Genomic DNA, 16984 nt, shown 5'->3' with positions numbered 1-16984 from the left:
GACACTTAATACTCATGGAGTAGTCCAGGCAGCCAAATGGGGCCAAACTGGCAGCCATGGACGCTACTGCTGTGTGACGGACATAGGGGCAAGGGGAGCAGCCTCAGTGTAGGTTGAGTGTCTATATGTATGTCTTTGTGTGGGCGTGTATACAAGTTTATATGAGAGTCAGCAATGGGTCCAACAAACTATGATTAATTTGATTTCAGTCCTGTATTCAGCATCTGCTATATGTAATTATGTGTTTATGTAAGTTTGTGTGTATGCACTTTTCACAAGTGTGTAATGTATGTCATATGCATGGTGAGCTTAGGCTGTTACTGGCAAATCTGCACGACCCCACTCCTTCTTCACTCCATCTTTGGCAAGGCTGAGGGCCTCCAGGCTGGAGGAAAAAGGGTGAGAGCAAGGCTTACTGGCTGGCAACATTCCCCAGGTGAGTGGGGAGATGAGGGGAGACAGAGGGAGACATCTGCCCGCAGCATCAGGAAAGCCCCGTGAGGAAATTCCACCCTTCCACCAACCATTTCCAGCCTGCTATGGAGCAACTAACAGCAGGGAGTCACCAACTGTCTGCTTGGAATCTGCGGCTGTGCGGATGGGTGGGAGATGCCAACCCTTCACACAGATGTAAACAAGAGCGCACACACGTGCAAATAAACTTGTAATCCCTCAATCACAGAGGCACATGCAAAGAACACAAGCAGTGAAAAATGCACTCGCAGCAGGACAGTGAGGAGTGGGGTGGCTGGCAGCTAACCAGGTTATTGTAGTTCCTAAACCATTTAGTGAATGTTAACATAGAACACAGTTTCTATCTTTTATCAAGTGTATGCATGAGCAACCATATAGACGGAGGTACTACTGTAGGCAGTTCTCCGTCTGTAATCTATAGTATGCATGCAGATGCAGCAGGCAGTGTAGTTGGCTTCAGCCTGTCACAACACCTGCCCTGTCCATTTCAGTATTCCCCAGCAGGATTTGTCCTGCATGCTGCCTGCATTTGGATCACACCATCACAGTGCCCCGCTCTGTTATGGCTCAACACACCATGGTTGAGCACAGTTTAGTTGCGGTTTAAAATGGCTCAGCATCATTTAACCTAGCATGGTGTGTCTAATTGGAATGCAGGATAAGACCAGCTCAGGCTGCATCACACAACACCAGACAAAATGTATTTCTATAAAGTAAAGACAAAGCAAAATGTGATATTGCTAAAGCTGTTTCTAGCCATGCATTAAATGTTCTTCAAGCTCAAGTCTCACAGTAAAAGTAATTTAACTTTTTTTAAGTCATCTCAAACAATTTAGCTTTTTATTTTACAAATGTAAATGCTGCTGAACAGAATTAAAAATATGTGTATGGGACATTACCTAATATTGCGTCCCTCATAAATTTGTGTCACAGGAGTTAATCCTTTAAAAGACAGTTTTCCTGTGAAAAGTCTATGAAATCTCAGTGGTAGACTTTCTTATGGTATTTTATAACTTCAAAAAATAACTTCAGACAGTACTGCATCTGAGGCAATACAGAGAAGCTATTAAAAATGCATGATAAATAGCCTCTAATGGGGTTGTAGCTAAAAGAAAAATCAGCCTTGTGCTGATCAATTAGCTTAATGGATACATTAACTTATATATTTTAATTGTCAATTAAAAGCAAGAACCCAAATGATGCATTGCTCTTCATAATGGCCTTTTAATGAGGTTGGATATTCATTTGCCTGTGATTCGTCAGCTGCTTACAGTGCTTCTTGCAGATCCTGCAACAGTTGTAACGACTTAAGAAAATGCTCGGCAGCAATGAAAGGGCGCTTCTTAATGAAATTATGTTAATGTAATAATGGCAGAGGTCTCCCCAAATGGGATTTATGTTAAGTATATTAATCTAAGAATTATGATTTGTTAATATCATGTTGCATGATTGAAGTATCATTCTTTTTTTTTCCTCAAACACTAGTTGTTTAAAAAGGCTATGCAATGTAAACAAGAGCTTCAGCCTACACCTGTTTCAAACTGCTGATGATATTTGTAAATGCACTGTTGTTGGTCGGCTCTATTGTTGTTGCTGAAAGCCAGTCTGAAATAAATTCAAACTCCAAACTATGTGTATGCACCTGTGCATCCGAAGCTGTCATTACATTACCACTATACTGTAGCACTGCAGTGTTTTATCATATAGTGCCACGTCCCGTTTCACTAACAGAGTAACCACATAGGGTGGGGAGTGAGGAGGTGGGGTCTAATTTGAACCCACCTCTACTCTTTGGCAGTGCTTGTGTACAATCTGACATAAATTGCATGGAGAGGTGGGCATGTTTTTCAGTGGTAAAACGTCACTGCTGAGTAGCTCATTGGTGAGTGGCGAGGTGTTATGACTAAGCCATTATTTGTTTCCTGAGGAGCAGCAGGTTGCTCAATGTGTGAGATGAGAAAATGAATGTACTTGGAGCAGGTGTCCTGTCTGCTGGCCCCACTATGTAATTTCACCTTTCCTTTCCCCTTCTGCACGTACACACACACACACACACACACACATGGATTCAAGTGAAGATTCACACAAACTACCTACAATATGCACATTTACAGATAAGTACATAAATAAGCCAATGCATATACAGTACTGTATGCATGGCTACACTGAATGTATGAGCATTTAATCAAGTTAAAAATATTCATGTACGACACTGTGAGGCGAACAGTGAGGTACACAATCATGTGCTGTAAGATCACGGTGCATATAGTAAGAGACTGTAGTTGCATATTGTCTTTTTTTGTTTTGTGAATAAGAGCCCTGCACTGCAGACATGAAAGCATCTTCGTCTCCTGCTATCAGCAGACCAGGCTCGCACAACACTACATTTAGACTCTTTGATCTAGAATGCTACCAAATGAAACACATAGCAGCAAGAACCTTCTATTTTGCTATGTATCTTCCTGCAATCTGTTGTTCTCAATACCATTCTCTGAAGGTGTAGCTGTTCAGTAAAAAAGTTAATTTGAACTTGTGTCAACAATGTTGTCAAAACGGATATAATGTTTCTAGCAATTCCATAATAACCTTTATAGCATATTGTAATTCAAGTTGTCTGAGAGAAAATTAGACTTCTACACCTCTTCTTGGCTCTGTTTTCAGGCTTTACAACATCTAGCCTGTGACAGGATACTCTCGCTAATCTTAGGTCATTTTAGAAAGAGAGCTTTCCAAATTGGTTGTTCTACAAATGCAGGTGTTTGTGCATGTCTCTTCAGATGGTGAAAGCCTGACTAAATGGCATAAATCCTATAGAAAGAGTTGCTATTCCAGCATCAGCTATAACTGCCTACACTGCAAAGAAACTAATAAAAGTAAGACAGACTTCTCAAAAAGAGAGTCTAAAAGAGAGTCTGACAATAAACGCAATAAAAAATGTCAATATTGGAGAAGCATGTCAGAGCTAGAGAGAAAATGTTGCTAATAGTTTCTGCTTACAGTAGCCAAAGGCTCACAGCTGTGGATAATACAAGTTCACGTTTATGTCCCTAGCCAGAGCCTTGAATCCCAGTATGTCACCTAAAAGGGTTTTACAGGCCTACAACTTTGGAAAGAAAACAGGACGGGAAGTCTCATGGAATTTCCGCCATATAACAAGATCACAATCACAATCTGGATGAAGCATTTATGCTGTTGTCTAGTGGGAGGGGCTTAGGAAAGAAGGGGGAGAACTGCAGGAGGAAGCCAGTACTTTCAAAGGTTTTATTAGCTTTTTCTATAAAACTGCTTACCCCATCTTTGAAGGCTATCTATAAGTCTCACCACTGTAAGCAGTGAAGTTTGTCATTCAGAAGTCATGGGAGAACAGAAGCATCAAAAAGGGGTAAGGGGGGAGTTGCAGCTTTTAGAGACCATCAGGGCTATGAGCCGATGATGCTAACACACCTTGAGAGGACCAGCCCCTTCTCCACAAGCAAATTTGTTTGGTCAGTCTTGAATTTAGCATCATTTTAAGATGAGGCGGAAGGCAGAAAAAAAACATTTCAATTTGTCAAAATAAATGTGTCACACTCACTGCTTCCAGGCTCTCCTATCTTCTGACGTTTTGCCCCTTGCTGCTCAACAACTTGAGTGAGTACTACTTTTGATGGGCCAGCCAAACATTTCAAAAGGTGCCCTGTCACCAGCTTAATGTCAAAATACACTTACCTTAAAGAAGGTCAACTCATTAGGAAATATGGGAAAGGAGTTGAGTGAGTTTTCAAAAAGATTAACACAAAGACAACAAAAGACTACAGTGCCTCAAATACTAGCAGTACAGTTAGAGCATATCATGTGGCATGTATTGAGCCCGTTTAAATAACTAAATTCATAAACAGAGCCACGTCCCCCGCACACATGCATCTACTGTAGATCCCTCTCCCACTCACTCATTGAACACATCTTTCCCTCCTGGGTTGCCAAGGTAGCAGCCACTGTTGCAGTCAATAGGCTCCCACTCTCAGTTCCCAAGGCCCTGCTTCCACCAACACACACACACAGACACACACTTGCCCACGTAGAAGCTCAGGGACAAACACACGTAAACCACCCCCTTGTGGTGGCTCCCTGAGCCTTGGGGTCAGTGGACTGCAGCCTGCAGTGTGTAGGCTGGTTGACTGGCTGTGCAGCTAAGAAATACAAGGCAAGCTGACAGAATGACAAGCCACTTTAAGTCTTTGATAACCCTGTTACGTCAGGATTGCGGAGCCTACACTGCTGCACCTGCTTTAGACTGGAGGGTCGGAGGGCAAGGAACCAGCCCTGAGGCACATCCAGACAGAGGGGACAGACGCATCTGTGTTCCATGTAAAGGGCACTTGGAGTGGAATTAGAGGGGACAGAGGCAGTCTGAAGTTAGGGTCACAAGAGGAGCAGTGCAGCCAAGCAAGCTCTCGGGGCGTCCAACACTGGTCCTTAGCAGAGGGAGGAGGAGGAGATTGAGGGGTGGTGCTAAGAGGAGACAGACAGGACATTCTCGGGACCTGGGACTCTGAAACTTTAATGTGTCTGCCTGCTTGTGTCTGCACTTCTGAGCTTGGCAGCTCTCTTAATACCTGGCTTTAGAGATGTCAAATCCTTTTTTCATCTCTTTCCCTGTCAGCTTTGTTCACACTATCTCCAGCCTCCAGCCCATTTCAGGTTCAGATAATGCAGCCTGTATGTGAAGTATTAACACTGCGCCAGATCTCCCTTGGGAAGATTTCAGTAAGGATGTAAAAAGTATGTAATGGTTAGTCACCACAAATAACAATATGCATTTGTGTTGTTTACGTGTTTTGGAAGGTGTAAATTGGTCTCATCATAAGACAAACAGAGGAATAATAGGAAGTTTTGTTCCCATCACTCTAGTAATGATGTGAAAACAGCTCGGCTTGCAATCTTAAGTACAAAGAGAATCCACTTTGCTCCCAAATGTGTTGTCAATGTATATTTTAGTAGCAACAAAGAGATGTGGGTAAACTGAGGTTTATATGGTGAAATTTGATCTGCTCCCTGTTAGACTGACAGACCTTGTGCAGGAGCTAAGCTCAACCATCTGTCCTCGCAGATCAGGGTTAGATGCATATTTTATGTTTGCAATACTTGTGGGTGCACTTGATGTTCCAGAACAAAAATGTAACGACAATGACACTAATGGAAGTTTGCTGCCTGAACCACAGGCTTGTGCGTGCAAAGCAAACCAAATCCAGCAAACCTAAGAAGTTTTTGCACCTACAGTATATGAAATATGGTGTACCTGTCCTTATGTAAGAATTTGGTTTGCAGCAGGCATTCACGTTGTACTGAAGCTGCTGTCTGTCAGAGGTGCTCTGGCTTGAACTACTCCACAGCTGACATCACAGTCCATCCATTTTTTATTGCCAACATCTGCTTGGCTTGCTACATTGTCACTATGATTTGCATCAGCTCCCCAGATTCCATGTATAAAACCAACACATGGAAGGTGACTAAAGTAGTGTGCACCAAAGGCTTCAGTCAGTGGGCTTTACGGATGACGTCTTTTCACGGTTTTATGTAGACATGACAATTGTTTCATCTGCATAAACAGAACAAAAATGCTGCTCCCATTATGGAAACGTGAGTAGAGTTAGCTGCTCAAAGCTGGCAATAAGCAAATGCTGTGACTAAGTAAAGAAAAGGGTAACACAGGCAGCCAGAACAGGGCAGACACATAGCAGCTGGTAAACATGGTAAACTGTTTACTCAACAAGCAAGTAAAATATCCAATCTATTTCTAGTAAGGGTACTGAGGTCTTGGCTGCTGTAATCTTGGGAACAACATAGGAATCCAAAAAAATGGTTGTCCACAAAAATATAACGCCTCACCTGTCCCAACTGGAATCCATTCTTGTATCAGCATGAAAAGCCTTTCCTGCTCTTTCGTGTTATGAAAAGAAGTGCATTAATTTCTCGAGCAGAAATGCTTTTTTTTTTTTTTAAATGACTTACTGACATTGTTCAGTCAATTTCATTTCTGTGGCATGTATAGATGTTGATGAGTGCTGATTCAATATATTGCAAAGTTCAAATTATCTAGCTTACAATAATGGAATGTGTTTCTTTCGTCTCTGTAAGGAGTGGTTGCTTCCACTGTTGCTCAAAAGGAGCTTTCACACTGGCAACTTGCAGCTTAAATAGACGATTTTAATAAAAAAAGGATGAACAGAGAGCGCTAACAGTTGAACCATCTACAGTGTCTCAAAGCTGTCATGCCCTTGACATAAATCATTTGTACATGTTGCATTCTTTGTGCCTGCAATGCAGGAGGACAAAAGCTACAACAGTATAGACACTTAATTTAAACAACAAAGCGTTGAAAATATGTTGTCTTTAAGAGGCAGGCAAACAGGAAATTCACAGGTGGAGGCTTGTGGTTTACTGTTTGTGTGGGCTTCTGCTAGGTGGATGTAAGCTAGCCTTAAATAAAAGATTAACCTGCATGTCTATGCTGCGTTATGAGAGCACCAGCCAGAGGTAGTTGTGCAAGCAGGTAGGAAGGTAGGCAAGCAGGAAGACAGGCATGTGGGGAGCAAGAAAGACACCCAGAAGTGGCTTTTATACAAGCTGAAGTCAGCCAAGGTGACAGACAGAGCTAGAGTGTCTACGCCTACCCTCACCCACCAGAGCCTCACGCCACGCTGCCGTCATTGGAGCTGACAAGAGCAAGTCCACAGGAAGCTGAGGACCTGTCTGTCCTTTGTACCTCTGAGAGGCTCATGTGCTCACACACTTATCAGCAAACACATACAGGTCAGTTAAGCTGCAAACACTGATATCGTGAGATGCAAGCAAGCAAATACTGATGAATGATTGAGTATATTTTTCTGCATTTCAAGTAGTACAGCTAACACAAAAGTACAATGCAATTCGTTGGCGGAATACTGTACCTCAGTCTGGTAATGATACAATATTGAAACTATTATCTACGTACAATAACATTTTCAGTCAGTGAATTTATTTATCTTTTTAAACTGTTCTATTTTCCTCATACTTTTCACACAGCATAATATAATACGAAGGCCTTAATATTCCCATAAATATGAATAATGTGTAGCTACAGAACACAACTATCCTCAAGACAAAACATTTCCTTTACTTCCTTAATCTTGACTCACTTCGAATAAAAAGTCTAATTATTAAAGTGCAGTTGAGGCCATATATTTAAATTCACCTGCCCTAATTACATTTAAACTCCATTCCTTCTACAATTTTTTTACCATACATTTCATGAGTTAAGTCAACAGGGTGTCTACTTTATTTCTATGAGCTAATTATAAATATAGTAATAGCTAAGAAAGAACTTTGTTTTAGCTTTCATTTACTAGCACAGATTTTTAGTGGCTCAAAAATTTGAATACACCCAGTTCACTATCTCTTTAAACTGTATGATTCCAGAGATTGATGGAATTACTTTTGGAAGCTTCTGATAGGCCTATTGTCATTATCAGACACTAATTCGGAATCCACCTGTGTTTTGATGGGGACTAAACCTGTATTTAAGGGTGTACTGTCTTGATGGTTCTTTTGCAAATGATACAATGGCAAAAATCCAAGCACCTAGCCAAATCCTCAGAAAAAGAATTGTAGCCCTCCTCAAGTCCGGTTCCAATTTCTAAGCGACTGAATGTCCAACATGCATCTGTGAAAAACATTGCACGCCAGTATAAAATCCCAGAGCCACAGAGTCACTAAATTGTACCTAGTGTGGAGCAAACCTTGGCCTGAAAGATTCAACTGGACCCCAAGAGGAGCTAGTAATGGAATGTTTGCAGATGATCACCGGGACAAAGACAAAACTTCTTGGAGAAAGGTTCTCTGGTCAGATAAGACAAAAATGGAACTTTTAAGAAGAGAATAATAATAATAAGCTCTGTGTGTGGAGGGAAAAGGGTGAGGCTTTCCATCCAAATAACACCGTCCCAAACTGAAGCACGGGAGTAGGAGCTTTATGTTGTGGGGTTTAGTCCTGGGGGTTGACCCACAACCCTTGGTTTGGAGGGTTCAATAAGCTTACTGGAACATATTGCGGGCTGTTCAATAAGTGACATGCCAGTGTGCGTGAGTGCATGCGTGTGTAAGACAGAGCGAAAGGGAGAGACAGAGTTCATTTATTTGATGAAGGGTTGCTTTGCTGGGTGGGTGAGGGTGTTAAAAAACCCTGACCCGAGCATTACTAGTGGGTTGTTGTGCTGGAATTGGACTGGTACGTTCAAAAATAGATGGCATGATGAGGATTGAAGAATTTCTGCAAATACTCGAGCTACATCTCAAGACATCGGCTAGAAATGTCAAGCTCTGTTGTAATTATGTCTTCCAGCAGTACAAAGATCCTAAGCATTCCGCCAAAGTTGTGCTACATGGCTCACAGACAACAACGTAAATGAATTGGAGAGACCATCACAAAGCCCTGAAATTAAATCCAATTGTAAATTGAACTGAAAAGGAGTGTTTGGCGATGATGGCCTGCAAACTTGACTAAACATATTCTGTCAGGAGAATGGGCCAAAAGTCCGTCAAAGTATTGTGAGAAGCTTGTGGAAGGCTAATTCAAGTGATACAATTAAAAGGGAAACTCTTTTGACCCTCTGAAATTCTGTTCTGGTAAATAAAGTAGATACCCTATTGACTTAATACAAAACATGTCTGGTAACATGAAATATGTAGAGTTGTGAAAAATTGAATTTGAATGTTGTTAAGCCTGGATGTATTTAAATTTATGGCCTCAACTTTTGAAGTTGATCTTTCTTTCATCCATGTGTAGATATTCATGACGGACGAGAAAGGGTAGAGGTGTATAAATCAACCTCAAAAAATGGTGCTCTCTTTACTCTCCCTACCATCTTTCTCTTTAACCCTATTGCTCACAAACCTGGCTGAGTCTGTTAATGATTTGGATGACTGTTAGAGAGTATAAAGCCTCTTGGCATCGGCTGCTAGAAGAGGGGATCTGTGCTTTGTTAGCCTAAAAGTTTGCATGAGGAAATTGCACCCATGGGAGAGCAAAACAGACATACACCACAGGGGGAGATGGAGGGAGGTCAGAATGTATTTATAACTTTTTGCGTTGACGCTAAATCATTAGAGAGGCATTGTAGTGCAGAGCAGAGAAGTACCCAAAATGGTTTAGAAGTGAGCAAAGAAACATTTCTACCTCTCCCTAACATTCCCCATTTAGGGACTGAGCAGGTTTACAGCAATTCTGTTTGTTTATTTCAACTCCCTCCAAGTACCTGCTTGGTTCCTCACTGCTGCTTGGCAAATCACACTTAAAGGGGAAATCGGGACGAGCGATAACATAGTGATGATGATAGCATGTGGTATCCCAGTGTTATTTTTGTACACACCATCCTCCATTATCCTGGTGTATCTGACTCTCAGGCTCCATTTTGTGGCCCATTACAAACAGAGGAAGAGGAAAATAGTCCTAGAGAGGAATTGTAGTGCTGCAGAATACAGTTCAAAGAACAAGAGAACAGAAGGTGGCAGGAATGGCTGGACTATTGGTCATTCTTGGTTACAGTCAGAATTGTTATCGCTATTGGCCTTTTTGTTTCTACTTAATCTATTCCAGAAAATCTAATTCAGTGATTATGTTCACGTAAATATCTGTGTCTGTGTGTGTTTACTCTCCTCGCCTTGCCGCCTGTCTGAGAATGGTTTGGTGATCTACACTGCCTGCCAGCCTGGTGCTCTTTAATGAGATTATCAGGAGAAGAGTGTCAGTAAGTAGGATCTAAAATGAAAGCCATTATGGAGCATTATCACAGAGCTGCACCACCCCAACCCACCCGATCCATCTGCTGTATGGCCACCCACACAGCCACTACGCCCAGATTACAGCCATGATTAGCACCGCGAAGTGCTGCTAATTTAAACACCTCTGGAGAACATGTGGTACTTTGCCGCATTGCTGACTAACAGCACTTGAACACACAGAGGGCAGAGATGGAGTTCTTCTTGTAAAAGACAACACACACAATGACCGTTCTCTCTTGAACTGCTTGGAATGTTTTGGACTTTGAGTTTATGTACATCTATTAATTTTGTATCTAAATTGTATCTAAATCTTAAAGGTGCAATATGTAATACTGACAGCTACTGTTTAAAATACTTACTGCAGTACAAATTCAAAATACTGGCGAGAGTCGTCTCCCCAGTCCCCTCCTCCCCAGACTCAAAAATCACGTTGGTTGCCGGGCTGAGACTGCAGCATTTACAACAATGTTGCTAGACGCTTGTCTCACATAGCCAGAGATTACTTCACAGCACAGCGGAGTAGCTGACGTTAGATGCTGGCTATTCTCAGTCACAAAAGCCCGTTCTCACGCGGAGCTATGTTCCCAACTGACAGACACACTTTTTTGGCTTAGAACTACAGTAGGAACTACTAAAAACACAATAACCTCGCTTTCCTCTCCACACACCAGACAGACACACTTCCACGGCTTAGAATTACAGTAGTAGCCGCTAAAAATTCCACAACCTCATGGTACTTTTCCACCCGACTGAAATACACACTTTACTCGCTAAACACACTGCTAACTCACGGCCCTTTCTTCTCAATTTCACTGCTGTTGGCTACGGACCGCTGAACACACTGCACATTGTAAACAGCTGTGGCCCGCTTGCCTGGTCCTCCGGTAACGTTAGCAGTTAGCATGGCGGCGTTAGCCAGGACCAGGATCACTTTACTGGCTGTGTGTCAATTGTTTTTTGCAAGTATGTAAACAACTCAGGTATTATAGTTATATAATTCAATGTGAGTACACAAATGTTGAAATGACATAACATGCCCGTCCCTAGTAGCCGTGAGAAATTGACTTGAAGGTGATGCTTGCCTGTTCAGGAGAAAATTAGCCAACTCAGTGTCCTTTGGGACTCTAAACTGTCTCAATTTTTCAAACACAGCTCCAATATTTACCTGGGGTTTGTAATGACTCTGGTCACGCAACTGTTAGAAACATGCTGTTTTCTTTAGGTCGGGTAGAATATATCTCCGTTGAGCCCGTTTGTTTGTTTGCTGCTTTCATGGCTGTACTAACTTTGCAGCTGTAGAGTTTATATTTTTTCAGCTGAGTTTATGTTTTTACAGGTCTATCTGCCAAACTGGGCAGTTGATAACAACCCAAGCCAAAAATCAAACAGAAATTCCGTCAAGGAACAGAAATTATAGAAGGAGAAAATATTGGCATTAGCATTGTTCTCGGAAAAGTTAGTATTTTAACTTTGCATGTTTCCCTAATATCTGATGATGCTTTGGGGTTATTTTTGTATTTCATGCAGAAACTATATTACATATTGGACCTTTAATGTGTTTACCTTTGATCTTTTATTTGTGAACAGTCACGTAAGCTGTGTGCTTTAACACGTCACACAAACAACACAAATAAATTAACATATAGAGACCAACAATTTAAAAATATGTGGGTTGTTGAGTATTATCCTTTAATAGCAGGATGCTGTAGTAAATGGGAAGTCCATTCATTAGACCACTTTAAATTGGGGTCTCTACTATAATATCCTAATTTCATCATCATCCTTCTCATATTGACACTGAAAGCCTTTTGACTTCACTTTAGTGTGATTCTCATGTTTTTACATCAGTGAATTACATGCTCTGGGCTGAAAAATCCTGATATCTGATATCTTAGTTTGTCTGATATCTTTTTAAAACCTTTTGAATACACTTCAAATAATGTCTTTTTTTTATTTGTCAATATTTTAGGAGTCACAATGCAACGTGCACATCTCCATTCTGTACCTGTGATCTTGTCGCGAACCAGCTTGCAAGACTCAATCTCGCCAATGCTACCAAACAGGCTGCGGAACTCCTCTTGGGTCATGTTCTGGGGCAGGTAGTTGACAATGAGGTTGGTCTTGCTGTCGTCATTTGATTGGCCAGTCTGCATGGGCGAGGGGCAGCCGCGGCTGTTGTTGGTCGGTCCGTTGGATGTGGTACCTCCTCCGCTGGGGCCATTTGTCACTGGAGCCTCCATGTTACTGATGATCTGGAGCAGGGCAAAAAGGAGGAGGAAAGAGGGAGAGGAGAGGAACCATAGAGCAAAAGTGCAGGAAGGAAGGAGAGATAACATTGATTAGTAAAGGCTTCTGTACTGTATTTAGCCAATTTGGAACACTGAATATGCAGCAAGGCATACACGGCTCTGACAAAGTGGTTGTTTTCAAAAGAAAATTCTAAAAAGCATAACATTTGTCGCATTGGGTCAAATCAAGAATCTTATGTCTATGTCTATTTCTATGTCTTTATCAACGTTTTAAATAAGCATTGCACACACAGTAGTATGACATACTACTTCTGTTTTGGAATTGCCATACAATTGCTTCTTGCCATTCTACCTGACAGGGATTCAAATGCTGTAGCATGGGAAGTACAATGACATTTCACAATGTCTCAGTTTGGAATAGAGTTACTAAATGCATTTTTACATTGTTTGGGTAACATGACAATATATAGAATGTTGTGACTTTATTTAAATTATTATGTGTAATGTTGCAAATCAGTGGGCAGGACTGCTTTTTAGCAATATTAGATTTGAAAGATTTTTGAATCAATGTATTGAAGTACCTTGGCTTTTCTAGTATTTAATAAATATCTATTAATATTTTCAAATTTGCATATAAAATAGTAGAGTTAAATAATAGTTGACATTTACTCTATAAACTATTATTAATTTAAGGCAGAGTAAATACGTTAAGATTTATACATTATGCTAAAATGGCTGAAAAAGCAGTTTTTAGGAATGACAGTGTTCTTATATTTGTGAGCAGTTACACTGTCTCTAAATAATCTAATTGGTGAAAAACAAATTGCTTCTCTTATCTCGATCTCTGTATCACAATGCATTATTAACAATTAATCAAAACATTGCAATTGCTAAACCCTAATACAAAACATATAGTGAACACACTACACAGAACACGCCACAGTGAAAAATACTACAAACACTAGACACAGAGAGACTAAAGCGCTAAATATTCTGGAAGACAGTAAGAGGTGTCTCTAAATGTTTCTCTGATAGCTTCTGAGGTTTGTGGGAGGGGGTAACAACGGGCAGCCCTTCATCTAACTATTTGACTGCTGATGCTGCTGCTGTAACAGACAGTGGTTTGCATTTTCTAACTTGGTTTTGCAGAGCATCTTACGATCAAAGTGTTCAAAAAGAAACTGTGAACTTGGTGTGAGAAAACGAAAAAAAAAAAAAAAAGGTGAAAATAGTGAGTCAAAAGTCGGAGGAAGAGGGAGGCGGGTTGCATTTCTACTAGAGCACTTTGGGACATATTTATTCAAATGTTCATTCTGAGCAAAAATTTATTCTCCAACAAAAGCAATGTGTGATGTGAAATTATTCATTTGCATAAAAAACATTTGTTTGATCAAATTAATAGTTTTTGTTGCATGTGTGTGAGGGGAGTGTCAGTGTTTCGCAAATGGATGGAGTGGAGACGACTAAAACTAATCACTAAATGGTGGGAAGATAAAACTTTACATATATGCACTGTTAAGGTATAGAGCATGTAAGTCAGGAGAACGTAAGCTCACTGTTGACAAAATGTTTGTTACTTGGTTTATTATCTTTTCACTGTTCTGTCTTTACATCACAATGCTGCACAAGTACTGTAATGACAAAACATGCTGCAACCCAAATTTAGATGCAAATATTCTTTATCTGATTCAATCTAATTTTTAAAGTTGTCACTCAGCTCTCTCCCTTTCCCCTGTTCAACCGTTCAGCTTTCGGTCTATTTTTAACCATTCTTAAGGACATGGATACAGGCTGCACTTGGAAGCAGGGCTGGTTTTAGCAAAGGAGAAACGGCACATATTTTTGCTCTATTTCTGGATTATCAAAAGACTGGACCTGTGTTCTAATAATATATCTCAAAGCAGAATTTAAAAATTTCCCAGTTTGTCCAGAAATAGTTTTCGAAAACCATTTTAGTCATTAGCAATGCGTGTACTTCTGGGCTTTAATCACTTTATTTTTATCTATCTATCTATCTACCTGCGTGTATGGTAAGCAGGGATGCTGATAAATGAATAGCGGCATACAAATAACTCTTAGTTAAAATACAAATACCATAAAATATCAATATAATATAAAATAATATTGTCAGTTTATTTTAATGAGAAGATCAGAACAGTCAATAAAGCCTGTGGTCTTACTTATGTAAAAGTGGGAATATCTCTATCTCTAAGTACCTATACCAACACTGTCATAAGATGGCATACAGGGGCTTGAAGCATCCATAATTTTGTCTGGATTTAGGAATAGCTTTTAAAAAAGGCTTTATTTCTCATTATCTAGTTTTCTTCTTTTCCTCCATCTAAGTGTTTAGAAGCAGCAGCAACACAATGTCAGTCTTTAATCTGCTTCCATCCCTCTCTCTCTCTCTCTCTCTCTCTCTCTCTCTCTCTCTCTCTCTCTCTCTCTCTCTCTCTCTCTCTCTCTCTCTCTCTCTCTCTCTCTCTCTCATACTCACAGACACAGACAGACAGACAGACAGAACAATGGCCCAAGCCCACAGCAAAAAACAAACAGACAGGGAGATGTCTAAAAGCTCTCAAGATGAGAGCTGCATGCAAATTGTTCTTTTGACAGTATCCTTTCCTACTCACTCACCCCTCAACCACAACAGAGATGGGGAGGGGAGGGGGGGGAGCATAGATGAAGAAAAGGAAAGAACAGTATCTAGCCATAACAGAGTTGATCGGAGAGAGCCTTATTAAATCTGTTTACATTCCCTGCTGGGTTCCATTCTGTCAAAGAGACTTTCAACTCCATGGGACGTTTTCTGAGGAGTTTTTCCACCAAAATGGCTGCCTCTAATTAACAGGGACCTGCCGAGTCCTAGTGACAAATATATTCCTCTCCCTATCCCTGCCCACCAGCATTTGTGCTGCTCAGCAGTCCACTTCTTGTTGGTTGTGAACACTCCGCTGCCCCTGCTCTCCCACTGAGAAGCCTAGTGCTGTGGACAGAACTCACTGCATGTCCTGCTGAGTTGGTACAACACACAGCCCTATCATGATCTCAGCCTCAAGATGCAGCTTCTTATACTCACAAGTTGTAATTCTACTGATGCAGGAGGCAGAGTCAGCACTAGTCTGTAGATGGTGTGCAGTTGTTGGAAAGGATACGAATGTGTAGAGATTGTGTTTTAGAATATTTGCCTATTTGTGAGTTGAAAGATTCCTGATGGTTATTCCTAAAACTGGCATCCTACAAATAACATGCAATTTGGCTTGACTCAAACAATGCTGAAGCTACAGTTGCTATTATGCAAAATGCATGGGTATTCATTTGGGATTTTTAATGAATGCAGGAGCGCTCAATACAGGAGAAAGGGCAGATTATTGTAGTGAGCAAGTGTCTGCAAGTAAGTAGAGGTTCATGAAAAACAGGTCAAGCTTTGCATGTGTAAACGAAAGCTAAACAAAACAAACGATTTGAAACGGATTTAGCATTTGCTTTTTTAAAAACGTTTTATGTATCCCTGTATGGTGTCCTTGAGTGTTGAAAAATACGCCTCTAAATAAAATGTAATATAATGCATTATTATTATATCAATTATCAATTGAAAAATAAGCATTTTTTATTGACTTCCTCGTATATGTCCTATGGATGAACATGTCAGCAGCTGAATATTGCTTTTCACTCATCTCTGCACAACTTCCTCTACCTTGCAATCCCTTCTCTTCCTCCATCAATCTCTGCTCCGGTTCCAACCGTCTCAGTCAGCAGCATCACCAACCAGTGTGTTTCCACCATTCATGTAAACACAGTACAATATCAGATCATATTATTTCATGGGTGTGTAAAATGGCTGGGCCATCCATTTGGCAGCAGTAATCTCCTTACCATCTTTGGCTGTGTCAGCAATCCCTTCTCTGCCCAGCCCTGGAGCTGTGGGAGCTCTGCCTGACGCCACTGTGTCTCTGTCGACCCCTATGGAGCGGAGCACAGGGAGGGAGGGACGCACAGCCCACCGTCAACATTATACACTTACTATACAAGGTTAGGGTTGTAGTGGGATTTGGGAAGGGGGTGGGGTTAGGGGTTGGGGTGAAAATGGTGGCTCACTAGAAAAATACACCTACACCTTCATAGTCCTTGCACCAGTCAAACTAAACAAAGATGGGTGGCTCAGGAGGTTTGTGTTTGATTGGGGTCTTTGGTTAAGATAAGTGTTTTGCATTGGAAGATAATAAATTGGGGTGATGGTTAAGATTTGAAATTGTTGAAATATTTCTTCATGCTGAATTTGAAATGGGGGTAAAGATTGATTCAGTTGTTTCCATCTTTTTAATAATTTGAGGACCTTCATTATAGATTGAATAAATTGCGTGTGTGTGTTAAAGCTGGCAGATTGGTGTGGTGACTGCAATGACCTTGGCAGAGTTTATAATGAGGGTTTCCCTCCTGCTCCCTTTGGGTAAACAAGCCTG

General features: G+C 40.9%; 1 protein-coding gene across 1 annotated transcript; it reads right to left on the bottom strand.

Annotated features, from left to right (window-relative positions):
- Nucleotides 1–321: 321 nt before the first annotated feature.
- Nucleotides 322–16484, bottom strand: LOC116675676 (ELAV-like protein 4; the record flags this gene model as incomplete). The annotated part of the gene is made up of 4 exons (XM_032507296.1): nt 322–385; nt 567–618; nt 12263–12524; nt 16398–16484. Coding segments are annotated over 4 exons (465 nt in total), but the record flags the coding sequence as incomplete, so codon positions are not given.
- Nucleotides 16485–16984: the final 500 nt, after the last annotated feature.

The sequence above is a fragment of the Etheostoma spectabile genome, unplaced genomic scaffold, assembly GCF_008692095.1.
Source record: "Etheostoma spectabile isolate EspeVRDwgs_2016 unplaced genomic scaffold, UIUC_Espe_1.0 scaffold00002119, whole genome shotgun sequence".
NCBI classification, from domain to species: domain Eukaryota; kingdom Metazoa; phylum Chordata; class Actinopteri; order Perciformes; family Percidae; genus Etheostoma; species Etheostoma spectabile.
Note: the sequence above shows the minus strand (reverse complement) of the source record. Positions and strands in the feature narration are given on the sequence as shown.